The sequence below is a fragment of the Budorcas taxicolor genome, chromosome 13, assembly GCF_023091745.1.
Source record: "Budorcas taxicolor isolate Tak-1 chromosome 13, Takin1.1, whole genome shotgun sequence".
NCBI classification, from domain to species: Eukaryota; Metazoa; Chordata; class Mammalia; order Artiodactyla; family Bovidae; genus Budorcas; species Budorcas taxicolor.
In genome coordinates, this window is record NC_068922.1 from 47,755,321 (window position 1) to 47,777,921 (window position 22,601).

At 41.5% G+C, this 22,601-nt stretch overlaps 1 protein-coding gene across 1 annotated transcript in view; it reads left to right on the forward strand.

Moving 5' to 3' along the window:
* Positions 1-717: 717 nt before the first annotated feature.
* SHLD1 (shieldin complex subunit 1) overlaps positions 718-22,601 on the forward strand; it is a 92,122-nt gene continuing 70,238 nt past the window's right edge. Inside the window, exon 1 of the mRNA XM_052651246.1 lies at positions 718-895. Coding sequence (XP_052507206.1) covers positions 718-895 — 178 coding nt within the window. The remainder of the gene's footprint in view (positions 896-22,601) is intronic.

Consider the following 22,601-nt stretch of genomic DNA (forward strand, 5'->3'; position numbering starts at 1 on the left):
TTTTCATACCCTTCCAGACTTGTTTTTTCTAGCCATGTGGGTGTGTACATGCATGCTAAGTTACTTCAGTCGTGTCCTCTTCTTTGCAGTCCTATGGACTGTAGCCCTCCAGGCTCTTCTTCATGAGATTCTCCAGGCAAGAATACTGGAGTGGGTTGCGATGCTCTCCTCCAGGGGATCTTCCCATCCCAGGGGTTGAACTCCAGTCTCTTACGTCTCCTGCTTTGGAAGGTGGGTTCTTTACCATTAGTGCCACTTGGAAAGCCCTTTCTAGCTATAGGTCTGTATATTTCATACAGACACATCTCACACATGATATTTTATAAAATCTGGATGAAACCCTACCTGTAGTTTTTAAATCTTTTTCCATTTAATATATATGGACAATTTCCCATATTGTTAAACATTTATTCAGTCCTTGGATTGTACTGGTGCACAGTATTTCATCCTTATCAGACATGCAGTTCATTTTCCAGCTGAAATTATTTATGGTTTCTTTCTGTACTGGTAATTATTTATTTCTCATAATGGAGAGACATAGTGAAAAAATACTGGATCTAAAACGAAGACAAAGAAAACCATTAATAACAGGAGAGTAAATTATTCTGATTCTACTGGTATTTGGCCTTTAAGTTGCTTTAAGCCATGGCTGTAATGGAGGCTTCTCTCATGCAATGCCTTCTATATTGAATTGTCTCATTTTTTTCATGCAGGACTATGGCAACCCAAGAGACCACTCCAGGTAGCCAGACAGAGGAGAGCAATGCTTTGGACCTGCCATCAGCTTACGACATAAGGGATTATGTGTTGCAGAGACCCAGCCAGGAGACCAACAGTGAGGCTTTTAGTTCTGAGGAAGCTTGTTCTATTCCTTGCTCTTCTGATGTGGATCCAGGTAAGAAGCAAAGTTTAAAGCAGAACTAATATTAAACAAACAAAAAACTCCTGACATACACGAATGTTGTTTCTCTGCCTTCCAGTGGTGGATCTCTGAGGAATCATTCCTTGTTTTGGAGAGAAAAACATCTAAGTGAAACTGTTGGGAGAGACTTCAAAGGACAGCCTCCCTGGTGAAACCAGGGCAAGGAGTGGTTTCCTGGAGGCCCTTTTGTCTGAGTCTCTTTCTGATCTCCCTCCAAATACATTTAGAGGCAGGGAACACTTGGTTCAATAGGGAGAGAGTGGAATTGTTTTTTTGTTATGTTTTGTTCTTTTAAAATTTCAGAAAGAGGGAAGTGGGAGGGGTGTTCAAGATGGGGAACACATGTACACCCATGGGTGATTCATGTCAATGTATGGCAAAAACAATGACAATATTGTAAAGTAATTGGCCTCCAATTAAAATAAATAAATAAAAAAACACTTCAGAAAATAGCCATATGGGCTTGTGTGTCATGGAGACTTTAGTGTTCCTCTTATGAAGTATACTCTGAATTTAGGCAACAACCCTTTTGTAAGTTTCCCTGACTGAATTGCTTAAAAGTCTATTATTTAAGTTTAGTGACAGTTCTTTGACCTAGTTAGTGACTGTTTCTGGTTGTAAGCCTGTCTCCTCCCTGTTTATTGCCTAATCCAGGCCCAGATGTTCGCAGATTCAGAGTTCTGCCACTTACTGGTTATGTGACTTGGGTCATATTTCTCAACCCCTCTGAGCTCTAGAATTGTCTACAGAATGGGAAGCAGAATGCTTGCCTCGTGGAGTAGGTTTAACTCAGGGAACAGAATAAGGGACCCATCATAGTGTTTGCCATACATAGATAGTTGCTGTTATTCTGGTGCTATTATTACTGTTGTTTTTAATATTAAGGAACCCAAATAGTATTTTTTTCTAATATGGAAAATTGTATTTATTTCCAAATATGTATTTTTAAAGAGCACTCAGGCACTAAGAAAATGTTGGCCGTAAAGAGGATGAGTTCATCATCTGGCAACATCACCCGCGTTGCCAGCAAGTAAGATGTGTGCCTGTCATTGTCTTTAAGAATTCGGTGGGGAAAAAAAATACTTTTAAACTCCTTTATGGTTCTGTTCTGATTTTTTAAAATTAATTTACCTTTTATTGAAGGATAATTGCTTTACAGAATTTTGCAGTTTTCTGTCAAACCTCAACGTGAATCAGCCATAGGTATACATATATCCCCTCCCTTTTGAAGCTCGCTCCCTATCCCACCCCTCTAGGTTGATACAGAGCCCCTGTTTGAGTTTCCTGAGCCATACAGCAAATTCCTGTTGGCTATCTGTTTTACATATGGTAATGTAACTTTCCATGTTACTCTTTCCATTCATCTCATCCTCTTCTCCCCTCTCCCCATGTCCATTTGTCTATTTTCTGTCTGTTTCTCCATTGTTGCCCTGTAAATAAATTCTTCAGTACCATTTTTCTAGATTCCGTATATATGTGTTAGAATACGGTATTTATCTTTATGTTTCTGACTCACTTCACTCTGTATAATAGGTTCTAGGTTTATCCACCTCATTAGAATTGACTCAAATGCGTTCCTTTTTATGGCTGAGTAATATTCCATTGTGTATATGTACCACAACTTCTTTATCCATTCATTTGTTGATGGACATCTCGGTTGCTTCCATGTACTAGCTGTTGTAAATAGTGCTGCAGTGAACAATGGTATGCATGTGTCTCTTTCAGTTTTGGTTTCCTCAGGGTATACGCCTAGGAATGGGATTGCTGGGTCCTATGGTGGTTTTATTCCTAGTTTTTTAAGGAATGTCCATACGTCTTCCATAGTGGCTGTATAAATTTACATTCCCATCAACAGTGCAAGAACGTTCCCTTTTCTCCACACCTTCTCCAGCATTTGTTGTTTGTAGACTTTTTGTTGAGGGCCGTTCTGACCAGTGTGAGGTGATATCTCACTGTAGTTGTGACTTGCACTTCTCTAATAATGAGCGATGTAGAACATCTTTTCACGTGTGTGTTAGCCATCTGTGTGACTTCTTTGGAGAAATGTCTGTTTAGGCCTTTTCCCCACTTTTTGATTGGGTTGTTTGTTTTTCTGGTATCGAGTTGTATGAGCTGCTTGTATATTTTGGAAATTAATCCTTTGTCAGTTGTTTCATTTGCTGTTATTTTCTCCCATTCTGAGGCTTGTCTTTTCACCTTGCTTATAGTTTCTTTGGCTGTGCAAAAGTTTTTAAGTTTAATCAGGTCCCACTTGTTTACTTATGTTTTTATTTCTGTTACTCTAGGATGTGGGTCATACAGGATCTTGCTTTGATTTATGTCATTGGGTGTTCTGCCTATGTTTTCCTCTAAGAGTTTTATAGTTTCTGGTCTTACATTTAGGTCTTTAATCCATCGTGAGTTTATCTTTGTGTATGGTGTTAGGAAGTTTTCTCATTTCATTCTTTTACATGTAACTGTCCAGATTTCCCAACACCATTTATTGAAGATCTATTCTGATTTTTAGGACATAGTAATTGGGATCAGTCAGCCTCCTTTAGTTCTAAGCAAGAACTAACATTTCTTATCCTTTTTGTTCTAGGCTCAGAATTGTAGTTCATTTAACCTTTCCTCTTTCCCTCCCATCCTGCTGCCTCTGCATTACTTGTCATCCCAAAGAGAACAACTGTTAACTGCTTTGAATTGAGGTGACCATTGAAAGGTTTATATTGGATTTAAAATCTAAACATTTCATGGAAACAAGGTTATTTTGGAAGCTGTTATAAAGGTCTGAAGATGGAAAGGAGAACTCCAATCTGAGGCAGCTGTTTTGCATAGCATGGGTGGTGGTGGTGCTGCTTTAGACTGCCTGGTTTGCATTCTGGTTCTGCTTTTTTCTGTGGTTTGGGTACATCGTTTGGCCTCTCTGTGTAGGTTCCCTCATTTGTAAAATGGAGATAGTAATGCCTACCTTCTCATGGGGCAGCCATAATGAAAGTCAAAGTGTATGAGGCATAATGCCTGGCACATGGTGGACTTTGGAAACCCAGCTCTTCATGTGTTTAGCTCCTGGCCTCTTAACACACCACCACAGTGACGAGACTCCTTTTTTTTTTTATAATTTGAAGTATAGTTGACATTCAATATTATATAAGTTACAAGTATACAACATAGTGATTCAAAATTTTTAAAGGTTATACTCCATTTACAGCTGTTATAAGATATTGGTGATATTCCCCATTATATGGTATATCCTTATAGTGTATTTATTTTTTGCATAATAACTTGTACCACTTAATCCTCTTTGCATCTTACCCCTCCTCCTCTTCTTCTCCCCACTAGTAATCACTAGTTTGTTCTCTATATCTGTGTGTCTGTTTCTTTTTTGTTATACTTACTAGTTTGTTTTGTTTTTTAAATGCTATGTATATAAGTGGTCTGACATTTAACTTAGCCTGATACTCCCCAAGTCCATTCATGTTGTTGCAAATGGCAAAATTTTGCCCTTGTTTATGGCTGAGTAGTATTCCATGGTATATACATACTCCATCTTCTTTTTTCATTCATCTGTTGATGGACTCTTAAGTTGCTTGCATATCTTAGCAATTATAAGTAGTGCTGCTGTGAATATTGCCATACATATATCTTCTTGAATTACTGATTTTGGTTTTTTCAGATGTATACCCAGGAGTGGAATTTTTGGGTCATATGACAGTTGCTTTTGGTTTTTAAGAAAACTCCATACTGTTTTAGTGTGGAGTGGCTAAACTCCACGCATTAGTGGCTGCACCAATTTACATTCTCGTCAACAACATACAAGTGTCCCCTTTTCTCTACATCTTCATGACAAGTTCCATCTAACTTCACAGCCTCCCATCTCAAGTGGAGCCTCCTTGTTGCCCATCCATCACACAGTTTTTCCCCAACATGTTCACCCTCCTGGGTCACTGTGTAGTATTTCTCCTCTCTTTGCAGATCCCCATTACCTCCTTCAACCTTTCTCTCAGCTGCTCTTGGTTTCCTATTTCATCAAGAAAACAGAAGCTCTCAGAAGAGAATGAGCACACCCTCCCACCCCACACCCATCAGCTTCCTTCCCTCTTCCCTCTTGTTTCTGTGGGAGACCCGTCCCTGTCTAGTGTTCTCTTCCTGTCTCCTTCCATCTGCCCCGCATCAGCACTTCTGGTAATCTCCTGCATCAGGGGTTTCTTTACTGGTCATTCTCATGATTGTACAGACATGTTTTAATAGCTCCCATCTTCACAAAATACCCACCCTAGACCCCAAATCCCCCTCTACTGATAGTCTCATTCCTCTGTTCTCTGCTACAGAAAAACCCTCAAGAGAGTCATCTACACTTGCTATTTCCAGTTCCTCTTTTTCTTGTTTCTCCTGAAACCCTCCACCCTGGCTTCTAACTCCATTACTCCATGGAAATAACTCTTGTCAAGGTCATTGTTAGATCAAAAGCCTTCTTCTTATTCTTTTCTTTAAATATTTATTTATTTGGCTGAACCAGGTCTTGGTTGCTGGCACATGGGACCCTTAGTTGCAGCATGTGGGATCTAGTTCCCTGACCAGGGATCAAACCCATACTACTTGCATTGGGAGTATGGATTCTTAGTCACTGGATCACCAGGGAAGTTCCTAAGCCTTCTCCTTCTTGATCTGTCAGCAGCATTGACTTTTTTCCTTCTTGAATTCTTTCTTCGTTGGGCTTTCAGGGAAGTAGCATCTTCTTACTTGTCTATTTATTTTTAGTCTCTTTAGCCTGATTCCTTCCTCTCCAGCCCTTTAGTGTTGGAGAGCCTGGGGCTGAGTCGTCAGCTCTTTACTCTGTCATCACACACTTCCTGAGTGATTTTATCCAGTGTCAGAGCCTTAAATGCCCTCAGTGCTCTGCTGAGTCCCAGATTTCTCTCTCCAGCTTGGATCTCTGGCTTGGCATTTAGACTAACTATGTACTTAAATGTCACCAACCAATAAGCACACTCACGGTGATTCTTTAAAAAAAGAAAAAACAACAACAACAGGTGTTTCAACATGGCTAGAGAGGCAGGATGTGGTTTAAGACGTTCGGAATGGAGAAATGAACAGGAGTGAGATGGGGGGAAAATGTAAACAAGCAGAACTGGAGATGAGGCAAGAGAGCTTTGGGTAAAAGAATTTCTCTTTAGTCATCGCTTAGATTTCTATTAGAGTTTCCAAATTTGACATGAAATGAAGTGAAAGTTGCTCAGTCGTGTCTAACTCTTTGCAACCTCTTAGACTATACAGTCCATGGAATTCTCCAGGCTTTCCTTTCTCCATGGGATCTTCCCAACCCTAGGATCGAACCCAGGTCTCCTGCATTGCAGGCGGATTCTTTACCTGCTGAGCCACAATACATACCCTAAACCAAATTCCTAATTCTTTTACCCCTTTATGTATACATATACGTACCTGTTCTTTGAGACTCTCTCACCTCAAAAAAGTGCTTCCATCCTTTTGCTCACTTAGGCAGAATCCTAGGAGTCATCCTCAACTTCTTTCTTTCTCTTTAATCTCATATCCAGTCCATCAGCAAATCCTGTCAATTTGCCACAGCGTAAATCTAGACTATGTCATCTCCACTGCTACACCTTGGTCCCTGCTACTGTCATCTGTGTTCTGGGTTATTGTTAAATCTCCTAACTAGCTTTTCCCACATGTAATCTATCCTCCTACAGTTTCTTCTTAACACACCAAAGGATCCTTTTAAAATGTAAGTCATATTATGTTAGTCCCTTGGTAGCTTCTTATCTGACTCAGAACTTAATCCAAACTTAACAGAACTTGGGCTTCCCAGGTGACTCAATGGTAGACAATCCCTGTGAAATGCAGGAGACATGGGTGCTGTCCCTGGGTCAGGAAGATCCCCTGGAGAAGGAAACAGCAACCCACTCCAGTTTTCTTGCCTGGGAAATATCATGGACAGAGGAGCCTAAGTAAGTAAGTGTTAGTCGCTCAGTCGTGCGCAACTCTTTGAAACCCTGTGGACTGCAGCCCACCAGGCTTCTCTGTCCATGAGATTTTCCAGGCAAGGATACTGGAGTGGGTTGCCATTTCCTTCTCCAGGGGATCTTCCCGACCCAGGGATTGAACCCGGTCTCCCACACTGTAGGCAGATGCTGTACCGTCTAAGCCACCAGGGAGCCTGGTGGCTACAATTAATGGGACAGTCCATGGGGTTGCAAAAGAGTTGGACATGACCTCCTTCCCTGGTAGCTCAGAGTACTCTCTGAGCATCTGCCTGCAGTGCAGGAGACCTGGGTTTGATCCCTGGGTCGGGAAGATCCCCTGGAGAAGGGAATGGCAACCCACTCCAGTATTCTTGCCTGGAGAATCCCATGGATGGAGGAGCCTGGCAGGCTACAGTCCATGGGGTCTAGTGACTAAAACCACTACAACAACAACAACCAAGACTTACCTGGAGCCATGCCCCTGGGTCCTGGGCCTGGCCTCTCTGACCTTACCTTGTACCACCCGACCCACCTCCACACTGGCCTGGGCTGCCACCCTCCAAGCTCACCCTTCAGAGAGGTCCATCCTTGCCTCTCTCCTGCCATTGCTTCCTCATCACATCCTTCCCTTTATTCTTTATTCTTCCCTTTATGGCTTTATTCTTTTCCATAGCCCATAGTGCCATTGGGCACCTTATGTATTTTATTGTTTATTTGTCTCCCCCAGCTAGAACATAAATTTCAGGATGGCAGGTTTTGAAAATAAAAACCCTCAAAAAAAAAAACAACAAACCAGCACACACTAACAGGAAAACCCTCAAAAACAAAGTTTTTTTAAAAAAAATGGATAAGTAAATGCTAACTGTTATTATTATGATTTCATTATGAGACAGGCCCTGTGGATTTGGTACTGAAGTTGATCATAACATAAAATGTCTCCACTCCCCTCCCCCCTCCCCCCACACACATTGCTTAAGGCTGGTTATGGATGACTTTGGAAGATTGACTGTGGATGACAGTGTGAGTGTTGGGAGTCATAGGCAACACTGAATTAGGTGAAGCTGATGCCAATAACTTAGCCTGTCTGTACACAACTGCCTAATCAAACTTTAGAGACTGTTTTGGTTTAAGTAGAAAAGTGAAGCTTTATTGCTTTGCTAGGCAAAGAGGGACACAGCAGGCTCCTGCCTCAAAAACTATGTGTCCCAATCTGAGAGGATTTGATGTGTAGTTTTATAACAAAGCTTGGTGGCTGAGATGGTAAAGCATAAAAACTATGCTTCCCTGGTGGCTCAAACAGTAAAGTGTCTGCCTACAATGCCGGAGACCTGGGTTCAGTCCCTGGGTTGGGAAGATTTCCTGGAGAAGGAAATGGCAATCCACTCCAGTATTCTTGCCTGGAAAGTCCCATGGATGGAGGAACCTGATAGGCTACAGTCCATGGGGTCGCAAAGAGTCGGACACGACCGAGTGACTTCACTTTATAACAAAGCTTGGTGGCTCAGATGGTAAAGCGTTTGCCTACAATGTGGGAGACCCCGGTTTGATCCCTGAGTTGGGAAGATTCCCTGGAGAAGGAAATGGCAACCCACTCCAGTACCCTTTCCTGGAAAACCCCATGGATGGAGGAGCCTGGTAGGCTACAGTGCCTGGGATCACAAAGAGTGGGACACAGACTGAGCTTCTTTTATAACAATACTTTAGTGTTTGGTTGCTGACAAGATTAGGGTGTGTGCAGTGTCTCAGGTCTCCTAACCTGGATGAGCTTCCCTGGTCCCTTTAATCTTGCTTCAGGTGGTTTCTTGGCTGTTCCTCCTTTGAGAAAGTTCACATCTACTCTCTGGAAGTCAAGGAAAGTCATGGAAGCTGGAGTCTTGCCTACAAGAAACGGGGGGACAGTATACTGCGGTCCAACGAGAGGCCACCATCTGTTTGTTTAACAGCCTGCGTCTAATAGTTTATGCTGTACGGAAATAATTCGGGCTCAGGTTTATCTACCACAGAAGGACTTCATTCTAACATCACTGAGGGATGCTTACATAGAAAACTGGTTATTTTGTTGTAAACATTCCAGAGCTGCCTATTGTGAGAAGATTTTCTACAAAGTAAACTTAGGTTGTCACTGGTAGTCTGGCTGTTACCAGGCCATGAACATGGGGTGGACAGCCCCAGCCCCTGGGGGAGCCGCTGCTTCAGGTGCCCAGCCCGATGGGGTCTGCTCTGACCTGAGCTGTGCATTCGCTATTGCTTCTGGGGGATCTCCCCAGGCAATGCAGAGGGAGTGCGTTTCCTCCCTTCGCTGCATGTTCTTGCGGGTTGTGGTTCCACAGCCCTCTGGAGACTCCAGTCCATGTGTTGGCCCAGTACCTCTGGACCCACAGTTTGTCAGAATCTTGGCCCGTCTGCGTGCCGCTATCTGTGAGCGTCCTTATGGTGGTCATCCTGTCACAGCTCCTCAGCACATCCACTTCCCAAGCTGACTTCATTCTTGGTTTGCATTTCGTTTCTGTGTGTTGTTAGGAAACTGTTCTTCCAGGGACTGGTGAACGGGCAAAGGTTTCCAGTTACAGTCACCAGGGTCACCTGCATCGGGCGCACCCACCCTGCGACTCGCTCCCTGTCCTTGTGAGCTGTGCTTGTCTGGCCCTGGTTTGGCTGCTTCTGTAAGGACCCTGTGTCCCTGCACAGCTGCCTTTGCTGGGGCCTGTCACTGACCCGGCTTCTGGAGGAGGCCCTGCTCTCCCTCCTCCCACCTCACCTCACACAAGACTCTTCCTCATTCCTGGGCCGTGACTTGTACCCCCACTGCTCCTGCTGGAGCGAACCAGAATGGATAGTCCTCTGCCCTTATCTCTTTACGTCCAGCTGCTATCTCACTGCCTGTGCTCTGGGGCAGGGACTGAGATTTCCAAGACGTATTAGTCAGGAAAATTAGTATTATAGTATTAGTCAGTTCCATCTGGGTATCTAAGGCAGGTGAGGCCAGGCTCTGTCTAAATAAACAGAGATTATCTATCATGAAGTGACCAATGAGCCACTTCCCATGAAGTGCCGGGAGCAAACAGCAACTTGTCACCTCCACCAGGCACAGGATTACAAAACGCCCTCTCTCTGCACTTCCTGGGGCGATCACGCAGAAGACCCACATGTTAAGAAGGTCCTCCTGAAATACTGCTTCCTTCATGCTCTCTGTTTAAGTCCCCTTGAGATGTCCTGGTCTACTTTTCTGCCAGCTCCTCTCAAGGCTTCTGTACCTCCTTTTCAGGACTGTGTAATCTGATGTCTGCGATATTTGTTCAAAATATTTAACAACCACTTGGGGCTTCCGTGGTGGCTCAGACAGTAAAGCATCTACCTGCAATGTGGGAGACCTGGGTTCGATTCCTGGATCGGGAAGATTCCCTGGAGAAGGAAATGGCAGTCCACTCCAGCACTCTTGCCTGGAAAATCCCACAGATGGAGGAGCCTGATAGGCTACAGTCCATGGGGTCGCAGAGTCGGACACGACTGAGCAACTTCACTTCACTTCACTTCACTTCAGCAGTATTACAGTATTTTAACAACTGGCAAGGCTGTGCAGGAACAAACCAGCTGACTACAGGCCCCTGCTGGTATCTAACTACTCATTAACACAAGTCTGCCATTCCTGTCAGGCCTGTTCCTATGCTAAGTCAGGCCTTAGTGCCTTAGCTACACTCTCCTTGCATATACTCTTGTGTCCCTAGTCAGCACCAGTCCACTCCAGAGATTAATGAATTGCACCTGTCAGTTAGCTGATGGACTTGAGCTCCCTGCCTCTTAGATACATGTTCCCTTTGTCTTTTGTTACTGGGCTCAAAGAAAGCATACAGTAAACAGGATGGAAGCCCAAATCTAATGGCAAATAGTCTTGGAGAAACCTCTCAAACTCAAGGTCACAAAGACTTCCTGGAGACAGTCTTGTGTGTACCACTCTAGCTTGATAAACTCTGGGTAGCTCATGTGGCCTGTGTCATCAGGGCCCTCGCAAACCTTTGTCCTGGAGAGCACCCACAATGCGTTCTAATGCAAGGCGTTCTGCATTTGTTGCTTTGACTTTGCGGTGTGGATGTGGAAAACTTCAGTCCTTTACTCAACTTGAACTTCCAAGAGCAGTTGCGGGGGAAATTGGTTGAGTGTATACAGCAAGTTGAATATTAAACATAGTGTCTTTGATGATTAAAGGCCCTGCTAACGAGTGGCTATAAATTTAAAGTAAATAGTGGTTTGATGCTTCTTATTCTTCTTTTGGAATCTGTCAACATCCCAGTCTTCAAAGGCCATTTTATATCCTGTGTAGTTAGGCATTTCATCCAAGGAATTTATTAAGAGTAGATAAGGATATCTTTTTCCTGTGTGCAAAATCCATTTATAATTCTTACAAATTTCATTTCCATAAGAAATTATAAGCTCTTAAATTTAAAATCTCAAAATAGAATTTACATAGTAATTATAGAATTCTGGATGTGGTGTTATCATTTTAAACAGGAGTCGGTATATTTCAGACATGGATATAATGTTAAAGACATTTTCTTTATAGCTGTATTAAATAGGACCCAACCTAGCGGCTAATGGCTCAGCATCCTCTAAATTGGATCTAAGATACAGTCAGGAAGGGAAGGAAGGAGACTGATGAACCCATTCTCTGAGAAATCATAGAGCAAAATCTGAAACTTCCTATCACATGTCAAGTTGATGGGTTTTATTTGGAAGGTTTGAGTATTCTTCATGGCAATGCATCTCTGCATTTGTTACCACTTCCTGGATTTAGTTATGCAGATCCAGCCATCTATGCTTAATTTTCAAGTTCTAAATGGGTTTTGAACTTCTTGCCTCTGTTGGAAGGCAGCAGTGTATCCTAATTGTGTGGCCCGGAGAGTGAAGGATAAACCATAAGTGTACATGATTAAGCCCTGCAGAGTTAGAGAGTGGTACAGCTTATGAGCCAGAGTACCCAAACTGTGCTCCAGGCAGCCCTTTGAGAGCTACAGGTCAGGACTGGAGACAGTAGTGAGCTTATAGGGGCCCTGGACTCTCCACTCCTGCCCATCCATATCAGCTTCCACATAATCATTCATTGGAAGAAAGGATGTCAGGACCAACAAAAGGTTTGAAAATCACAAAGCTTGGGACTTCCCGGTGGTCCAGTGGCTAAGACTCCGAGCTCCCAATGTTGGGGGCCCAGTTTTGATCAGGGGATTAGATCCCACAGGCTGCAACTAAGAGTTTATATGCTGCATCTAAAGATACTGCATGCCACTACTAAGGCCCAGTGGAGCCAAATAATAAAATAAATATATATATAAAAGAAAAAACCCACCAAGCTCTCCTAGTTGTCTTGTTTTCTGTAAGGGGAACTTGAACCCCAGGATAATGAAGAAAGTCACCCAAAGTCACATAGTGACTGGGCAACTCCTATTTCCTTGGTGACCCTCATAGAAGCTACTTCAACTGACTTTTCTATCTCTCTTTTTTAAAATAAAAAGATATAGTTTTGTATTCTAACTTGCTAAATTGTAGATACTAAACAGTCAGTAGAAATGATAACTGAGTATTAATAGAATTATTTTTAAGGCTCAAGAATGCTGTTTATGATCTGTGCCATCTCTCATCATCTTTACTTTTGAGTGTCAAGGTCATTTGCAGGGGGAGAAGAGATTTGTTTACTTCTGTGCACTCTGCCTGCAGTTATAGTTATAAAAAACAGGCCTTGATCCTGTTGAGACATGCATTTATATCTTCAGTTCAGCCATACATAAGTGGCCCCATGGTCTAACGCATAGCTCTCTCCAGGGGCTTTTCCAAGTGAATGTTCCTTCATGACTTGTCACTCAGCTGTGTCTTCCTACAGTTTGAGGAAACAACTCAGTGGAAACGAACATACACTATCACTAGTTGCATTCATCGTCATGTATTTGTAGAACAGAGAAGACTGTATACAATTAAAAGGAGACAGGAAGATCAGTAGTTTATCATTTATTTACACCTGCATTCTAGGCACTGTGCTATGCATTGTACGTGCTTGGTTCCTTCTGATTCTCAGAACTACCCCAAGAAATAGAAACTGTTATGATCTCTATGTTACCCATAAGAAAACAGAGTCATAGAAAGGTCAGTATGTAACATATTAATATGTTACCCCCCAAAATATGGAAAGTTCAGTTTAGTTCAGTTCAGTTGCTCAGTTGTATCCAACTCTTTGCGACCCCATGGACTGCAGCACGCCAGGCTTCCCTATCCATCACCAACTGCCAGAGTTTACTCAAACTCATGTCCATTGTGTCGGTGATGCCATTCAACCATCTTATCCTCTGTCATCCCTTCTTCTCCTGCCTTCAATCTTTCCTGGCATCAGGGTCTTTTCAAATGAGTCAGCTCTTTGCATCAGGTGGCCAAAGTATTGGGGTTTCAGCTTCAACATCAGTCTTTCCAATGAACACTCGACTGATCTCCTTTAGGATGGACTGGTTGGATCTCCTTGCAGTCCGAGGAACCCTCAAGAGTCTTCTCCAACACAGTTCAAAAGCATCAGTTCTTCGGCACTCAGCATTTCATGGCTGCAATCACCATCTGCAGTGATTTTGGAGCCCCCCAAAATAAAGTCCGCCACTTTTTCCATTGTTTCCTCATCTATTTGCCATGAAGTGATGGGACTGGATGCCATGATCTTAGTTTTCTGAATGTTGAGCTTTAAGCCAACTTTTTCACTCTCCTCTTTGACTTTCAACAAGAGGTTCTTTAGTTCTTCCTCACTTTCTGCCATAAAGGTGATGTCATCTGCATATCTGAGGTTATTTGATATCTCTCTCCTGGCAATCTTGATTCCAGCTTATGCTTCATCCAGCCCAGCGTTTCTCATGATGTACTCTGCATAGAAGTTAAATAAGCAGGGTGACAATATACAGCCTTGATGTACTCCTTTTCCTATTTGGAAACAGTCTGTTGTTCCATGTCCAGTTCTAACTGTTGCTTCCTGACCTACATACAGGTTTCTGAAGAGGCAGGTCAGGTGGTCTGATATTCCCATCTTTCAGAATTTTCCACAGTTTCTTGTGATCCACACAGTCAAAGGCTTTGGGATAGTCAATAAAGCAGAAGTAGATGTTTTTCTGGAACTCTTATTTTTTCGATGATCCAGCAGTGCTGGCAATTTGATCTCTGGTTCCTCTGCCTTTAAACTGAGACTCAAATCTGGGTCATGTTGACTTTAAGGTAGAGCTTTAAAGAAATGCCGACATCAAGATGTGAATAACTACTAAGTAATTTTGTCTTAAATATTTGCAGTTACGTCTTTTGCAGAGTCCGTGTGAGCCTCTTTCTGCTAAGAGGCTTCACAGCAGTATTTTCACAGCAGTCTCAGCACTCTCTCAGGCCACTGGGACTCTGGTTTGTTGACCAGCATTGTGCCCACTGGCCGCTGAGTTCCCTTGTCAGTCTCTCATCTTTCCATTGTTGAAGAAGCTCTATCTGTAGACCAATCAGAAAGAAAGCATTGCCTTTTTGAATAAATTTCTTACACAAGGATAGATCCACCTTCTTATGTTAAAATCGAAGGAAAACAAAGCCGGAATTTTTAACTTTGCTGGGATGGATGGAATTCTTGATAGCTCTGTCTGAACAGAAAAATTTTCTTATCTGGCTATGGAACACTTCGTATTCTTGGCTCTTTGCCCTTTGAAGCTGTAAATCATATATATATATATATATATATATATATATATATATATATATATTTTTTTTTTTTTTTGCTGAGTGCCCTTTCTTTCCTGACCCATAAGCTCCTTGGAGATTTTGATAGAGCTGGGTTTTGCTAATATGCTCAAAGTTATAAGAACACAGTTTATTGGAACATAACTGTTAAGGATAAATGTGCTTTAATTCATTCCTGGGACTCTGATGCTTGCCTCTCTGGGTTCCTGGTTTAGCTCTCTGCTTGGTCTAAAGCACAGTGACTGGCACACAGTAGGTGGAGCCTCCTCAGTGGAGGCTGGCTGAATAAGTGAACAACACATTAAGTGAAATTTGACAAGATTTTAAAATAGATATTAAGTATCACAGTACCTCCACCAGCAGTTTATAACTTTACTGTCAAATTTAAGCTGGGACTGAGCTTATGGGTGCTGTAGGACAAGAAATAGTCTATGTTAAATAGCATGCATTCTTATGTAAGTCCTGTAGATTTGCCCAACTCTGATTTGAAAAGTGTTCAAGGTGGCATCCTAGTGGTTAGGATTCTGGGCTTTCACTGCCGAGGGCTCAGGTTCAATCCCTAGTCAGAACTAAGACCCTGCAAGCCCCAAGGCATGGTAAAGAAAGAAAGTATTCAGATTAGCCCAAACTGGTCTCTCTCTAAAGCCCCCAGTCTTTTTCTTTTTTCCTTTTATTTTTTGGTAAGAAAATCACATGGAAACAGAACATCTGTGAGGAGATGTAATGCTACTGAGAGTAGAGAATTATCACCACATTTTCCCATCATGAAGTATGTTTCAAGTAGAGTTGTTTCCTTCATATTTTTTCAGCAAAGATCTAGTTGTAGTACATGAGATTATAGTTTTAAGGATATTCCTAATGACTGCCTTTTAAAGCTCTTTTCTTAAGAAAACTGCATTCTTTTTTGTTTTTTGAGAAAGTATATGTTTTGGTATTGTGAGTTTTTTCCTGCTTACAAAATAATACAAGTGGAAAATTTAAATTCTAAAAACAAAAAAAGGAAAGAAGTTTAGCTGTGTTTCTCTACAATATATTCAGTAATTGTTATGTCTAGTTACAAAGAACTTTTTGGGAAACATTAGGGCATGTTATGCACAATATAGATACAAAGACGAGGAAGTTATCCATGGCCAATGCCATTTTGGAAGTAGAGTTTGGTGAAGAATGGGTTAAAATAGTATTCCATGTGTTTTAGCCAGTAAGGTTTAAGCAGCCGCTCTGGTTCTGGAGTTTGGCAGTTTGGCCAGCAAACTCTTGCTGTGGGGCAGAGTTTGAGTCTTCTGCCCTCTAGTGGCTATTTTTTTTATGTTTCTGACCCTTGCAGAGGAAAAGAATTTAAATATACCATATATAAATAACCTACCTGTCAATGCAGGTAGACATAAAGAGACCAGGGTTTGATCCCTGGGTTGGGAAGATCCCTGGAGGAGGGCACCCCACCCACTCCAGTATTCTTGCCTCAGAGAAGCCTGGCGGGCTACAGTCTGTGGCCTTACAAAGAGCTGGACACAACCAGAGCAGCTTAGCGTGCGCACACAGTATCCGTATGTTGCTGCTGCTGCTGCTGCTATGTCGCTTCAGTCATGTCTGACTCTGTGCGACCCCATAGATGGCAGCCCGCCAGGCCTCCCCATCCCTGGGATTCTCCAGGCAAGAACACTGCAGTGGGTTGCCATTTCCTTCTCCAATGCATGAAAGTAAAAAGTGAAAGTGAAGTCGCTCAGTCGTGTCCGACTGCTCCCGACTCCATGGGCTGTAACCCACCAACGCTCCTTCGTCCATGGGATCTTCCAAGCCTTTGTAAACCTTTGTAATTCATTCTTTGCAGTTTTTTGCATGCCTTTGTAATTCATTATTTGCAGTTTTTTGCACCTTGAAACAAAGTTGTTAGAGATCATTTTACTCATTTGAAGTCTGAGAAGACGCTAACTTGTTAATTAGGCCTAGTTAGTGCATCTTTTCACGTCTTGATTATTCTCAGGGTAGAATACAAATACAAAGAACGCTATCTGATTTTTTGTTTTGTTTTGCACATTTGCCAAGTTAAAGTTGTATCTTTTTCTGAAGTGATAAAATCAAAGGATTTAAGTATGCCTTGTTGATGAAATTATAGAAGCAATAAAGGGTAAGAAATTTAAAAACTCTGTAATCTGACAAAATAGTGTAGATCCATTTCTTCCTGCTTTTCTCTGCTAAGTATAATTATAAACCCTGGAAATGCAAGTGACAACCAAAGGAGAGCATTTGCAGTGGTAAGAAGAGGATGAATTGGTCTGGGGGTCCTAAGACTGAGGGAGCAGCATAGAGAAGGTGCCAGGACGGATACACCCTGACCTACATCAAGCAACAGGAAGGGGTCACATAGGATCTTCTCTCCCCACAATTGACTCATTGTCCATCCAAAAGTATCAGGAAAACCCAGCTCCCAGCAAGGGGTCATCTATAGGGGACCCATAACAGTAAATAACCAAGACAAGCACTCTCCTCCACTGGGCGCAAGATGCCCCTCCCCTACTAAGCCAGACCTAGGCATCCAGGAGGCATAAACAGGGGTTCTGCTAGCACTGTAAGTGACCTAGCCTGGGAAGTCTCTTTATCTTCATGGGCTTGAGACTCCCCTCCTTCACCCATATTCACTGGAGCAGCTGGGGGGCAGTAAAGAAGGGGACACTGGAAAGGGGAACCCTACCTCCATAAGCAGCCTGCCTGGGAAGCCTGCCACAGGGCTTGAGATCTCCCCCTGCCAAGGAACATCCGTAGGCCAGGCCAGGCCCTCAGACAATACTGGCAGGCACCTGTAGTGTCCTCAGCAGCACCAGACAAACCAAAATGAAATGCAGAATCTGAAAATCAGATCACAGCCCACAGAAAGCAGGCCAGAACCTGCATGCTGAACCTAAAGAAAAGGGTTGTCTGCTAAAATGAAGGATTTTGAAATAAGACCAAGATTCCCTCGGGCTTCCCTGGTGGCTCAGACAGAAAAGAATCTGCCTGCAATGCAGGAGACCAGGGTTCAATCCCTTGGTTTGGAAGATCCCCCAAAGAAGGAAATGGAGGCTTCTCTAAAAAATATTCTTAAAACATAACAGACAGAATGTTCAGGATACAACCCCAAATCACCTGTCATACATACCAAGAGCTGAAAAGTCACAACGACACACCAACAGTGAGATGAATCACAGATTTGGTATTAAATGACAAGGGCTTTAAATTAACCAACATAAAAATGCTTGACAATCAATTACAAGTTCTCTGGAAATAAATGAAAAATAGAAAATCTTAGCAAACAATTAGAAAAATAAGCAAAGGTAAATGGTAGAATGAAAATACAATAGCCAAAAAAATTGACGAATTGAACCTCATTGAAGTTAAAAGCTTTTGCTCTGTGAAAGCCCATATGAAGAGGATGAAAAGATAAGAAACACACAGGGAGAAAGTATTTGCAAGTTTGATACCTGACAAAGGAGTACTATCTCTAGAGCACATTAAAAAAAACTCTCAAAACTCAACAGAAAAAAAATAACCCAATTACAAGACGGACAAAAGAGACATTTCTCTGATGTGAAAAATATGTTCAACATCATTTGCCACAGGGAAATATAAATTAAAACCATAATGATACCTATCTGAATGCTAAGATAGAAAATAATGACAGTACCAAATGCTGATGAGGGGATAGAGAAACTGGGTCATTTGTGCATTGCTGGTGGGGATGTAAAATGGTTCAGCCACTCCGGAAAATGTTTTAGCAGTTACCACATGTGCATTCTTGGACGTTTAAAAAATTCTGAAAGAAATGAAAACTTAGATTGGTGCAAAAACCCATCCCATACAGGAATGTTCATCGCAGGTTTATTCATAATAGCTAAAAACTTGAACCACTCAGATATCCTTCCACAGGAGAATTGTTAAAAGTGTGGTGCATTCACACCATAGAACACTGCTCTGCAGTAAAGAGGAATGAGCTGGCCATATGCACAGCAGCTTGGGTAAATCGCCAGGGAGTTAGGCTGTGTGGGAAAAACAGCTAATTCCCATACTGTATTCCATGTTTATAATATTTTGAAATATTAGTTTTAGAAATTGGAGAGCAGATTAGTGGATGACATGGACGTTGGGGTAGACAGGAGGATATGGGCCTGGTTATAGAGGGCAACATGGAGAAGGAAATGGCAGCCAACTCCAGTATTCTTGCCTGGAGAATCCCAGGGACAGAGGAGCCTGGTGGGCTGCTGTCTATGGGATCGCACAGAGTCGGACACAACTGAAGCGACTTAGCAGCAGCAGCATAGAGGGCAACATAAGGGATCCTTGTAGTGAGGAAAGTATTCTGTATCTTGACTGTGAATGGATATGTGAAATTATGCATGTGATAAAATTGAGTAGATACACATAAATGACTTTAAGGAAAACTGGGAACTGTGAATAAGATGGTTAGATTTATCCATGTCAGTGTACTACACTTGAAATACGGTAGGTGAAGGAGGGTAAACGTTCACAAAATCTGTCTATATATTTCTTAGCGCTGCATTTAAATCTTTAATTATCTCAGTAAAACTCAAAAAGGAAAAAACCTTTGGACATCTCAAGAAACACTGATCCTTTTTCTTTTAAAATGCTTGTCAGATCACCTTTTCCTTGTGCCTTATATTTCTCTGAAAGAACTTTTAAAAACATGATACAAATAAACAGTTCCCAATCCTTGATTATTTTCACTGTTTCTAATGTTTTGCTATTATAAAGAGTTGTGTTCAACATCCTTCTGATTAAACCCTTGTATATTGAATTATTTAATTTATTTTTGAAATTTAATTATTAAACCCTTGTATATTAAATTAAATTACCCTTAAATTATTCTTCAAATTACATTCCTATAAGAAGAATTGCTGTATCATAGTAAATTTTATATATATATATATATGTATTTATTGCTTGTTTGTTCTCTAGAACAAAAGGGATAAAAATCTCTTTAAAAAAAAATAAGAAGATGCAATTCACAGAAGAAAAAAACCCAAATGACCAGCAAGCATATAAATCAGCCCCACTAGTAATCAAGAAATTGCAAAATAAAACAATAACTAGATACCATTTTACATTCATTTGCTAAGCTGAAGTTAATGTCTGCTAATAGAGCTGGAGATGCAGAGGAATAAAATTCTTAGAGCTGTTGGTAGGGTCAGTTTCTATGAGCCCGTGGAAAGCAAAGTGAAGATACTCATAGTCTTTCCCCACCTATTCAGTTTACTCTTCTCAGTAAACACTCAATAGAGGAATCTCAGCACCTGCACTCCACAATTTATTTACAGCAACATTGATTGTGACATTGCTTAAAACAGAAGAAAAAAAAAATGGACACAAAGTAGTGTCTACCAGAGGAGAATGGATAAACAAATTAAGGTGAATGTATAACTGCATCTGATATTGCAGTTAAGATGAATGAACAAGAGCTACCTGTGTAATTATTACACACACACTGTCAACTTACATAAATCATTGAAAGTGAAAGTGTTAATTGCTCTGTCGTATAGCTCTCCAGGCTTGTGTGTTCATGGGGATTCTCCAGGCAAGAATACTGGAGTGGGGTAACCGTTCCCTTCTCTAGGGGGTCTTCCCGACCCAGGGATTGAACCTGGGTCTCCTGCATTGAAGGCAGATTCTTTACTGTCTGAGCTGCCAGAGAAGTCCAGGTCATTAATGATGAGCAAAAAAAAAGACAAGTTGCAGAAGGATACAAACAGTTTGATACCACTTATCTACAGTGCTTTTGGGGCCAAAAAAATCACTTTTTTCCCAGACTTATATCGACATTAACATTACAGTTTTAAAATACTTTGATAATTTTTTCACAGGCAAAAAGTAATTTCTTGTTTTCCCATCCAAGTACTAGGCATGCCCAACCCTACTTAGCTTCCGAGATCAGATGAGATGGGCATGTTCAGGGTGGTATGGCCATAGAGGATTTCTTGTTTTAATTTGCATTTCTCTATATTTTCTTGGACATGTTTTTTCTTCTATGAATTGTTTTCTATTAGGATTTTCATCTTTTCTTACTAATTTATGAAAGTTCTTTATACGTCAGGAGTGCAGTTATTTTTTCCAGTTTTGCCTTTTAATTTTAATGTTGTTGTTCAATAGCTAAGTCATGTCTGACTCTTTGTGACCCCATGGATACCAGGCTCCTCTATCCTCCACCATCTCCTGGAGTTTGCTCAAATTCACGTCCATTGAATCAGTGATGCTATCTAACCATCTCCTCCTCTGTTGCTCTCTTCTCCTTTTGCTTTCAAAGTTTGCCAGCATCAGGGTCCTTTTCAATGAGTTGGCTCTTCACAGCAGGTGGCCAAAGTATTGGAGTTTCAGCTTCAGCATCAGTCCTTTCAATGAATATTTAGGGTTGATTTCCTTTAGGATTGATTGGTTTGATCTCCTTGGAGTCCAAGGGACTCTCAAGAGTCTTCTCCAGCACCACAATTTGAAAACATCAATTCTTCAGTGCTCAGCCTTCTGTATTGTCAAACTCTGTACATGACTACTGGAAAAACCATAGCTTTGACTGGACAGATCTTTGTCTGCAAGATGATGTCTCTGCTTTTTCTTTTTTCTTTTATTTATTTTTAATTAAAGCATAAATGCTTTGTCTCTGCTTTTTTAATATGCTGTCTAGATTTGTCCTAACTTTCCATCCAAGGAGCAAGTATCTTTTAATTTCATGACTGCAGTCACCATCTGCAGTGAGTTTGGAGCCCAAGAAAATAAAATCTGTCACTTCTTCCACTTTTTCCTCATCTATTTGCCATGAAGTGATGGGACTGAATGCCATAATCTTAGTTTTTTGAATGTTGAGTTTCAAGCCAGCTTTTTCACTCTCCTCTTTCACCCTCATCAAGAGGCTCCTTAGTTCCTCTTTACTTTCTGCCATTTGAGTGTTATCATCTGCATATCTTTGTTGATTATTAAATGTATATATTGATTAAAGTTTGTTTTCTCTAAAATGACCAAAATAATATATATATATATATTTTAAGTAAAATACTGCAGGCCAAAAGGAAGTAGAAATGGGACATTCTGTAGTCTCACCTTCCCCTTTCTCTAGTGGTAACTGGTAGTGTTGTGTGTATTTGGTTTTTGGTAGTGTACCCATAAACGTGTCTCAGCATGGGTAAATCTACGCGTGTGAATGTATGTATTTTAGTGCAGTTGTTTATGTACAATTTTTACCCAAAATATCTCTGACAAAAACACCGTCTTGCAACTTGTCTTTTGAAATACCACATTCTATCACAGCCATTATTAAGTGTTAATATCTCAGTCCTTTTAGGGTCTGCATAGTGTTTTGGAGTGCAAATATCCTATAATATACTAACTGTCTCCCAGTTTTAAAGATTCCTGATTTATTTCTCTCTGGCTCTGCTGGGTGTTTGTTGCTGCACCAGCGCTTTCTCTAGCCTTGGTGAGTGGGGGCTGCTTCATCATGGCGCACAGGCTTCTCACTGCGGTGGCGATTCTTGCTGTCTGCATGGGCTCTAGGTGAGTGGGCTTCAGTAGCTGTGGCATGCGGGCTTAGTTGCCCCACAGTTTGTGGAATATTCCCAGATCAGGGATTGAACTCATGTTCCCTGCATTGACAGAGGGATTCTTAACCTCTGTACCACCAGGGAAGTTCATTAACTATCTCCCTATTAATGGCTGTTTGTTCCTCCGAATTCTGATAATTACAGATAAATACATTGTGTGTGTGTGTAGAGATTTTAGGTTCTTACATAGTCAGTTTTATCAATCAATGCTTCTACTTTGGTATAATATTTAGAAAATCATTCTTACTCCCAAGATTATATAATTAGATACTTCTGGTATTATATTTATTGACTCTGCCACATGGCATGCAGGCTCTTAGTTCCCCTATCAGGGATGGAACCCATGCCCCCTGCAGTACAATCCTGGAGTCTTAACCACTGGACTGCCAGGGAAGTCCCTCCTGGCGTTTTTAAGGA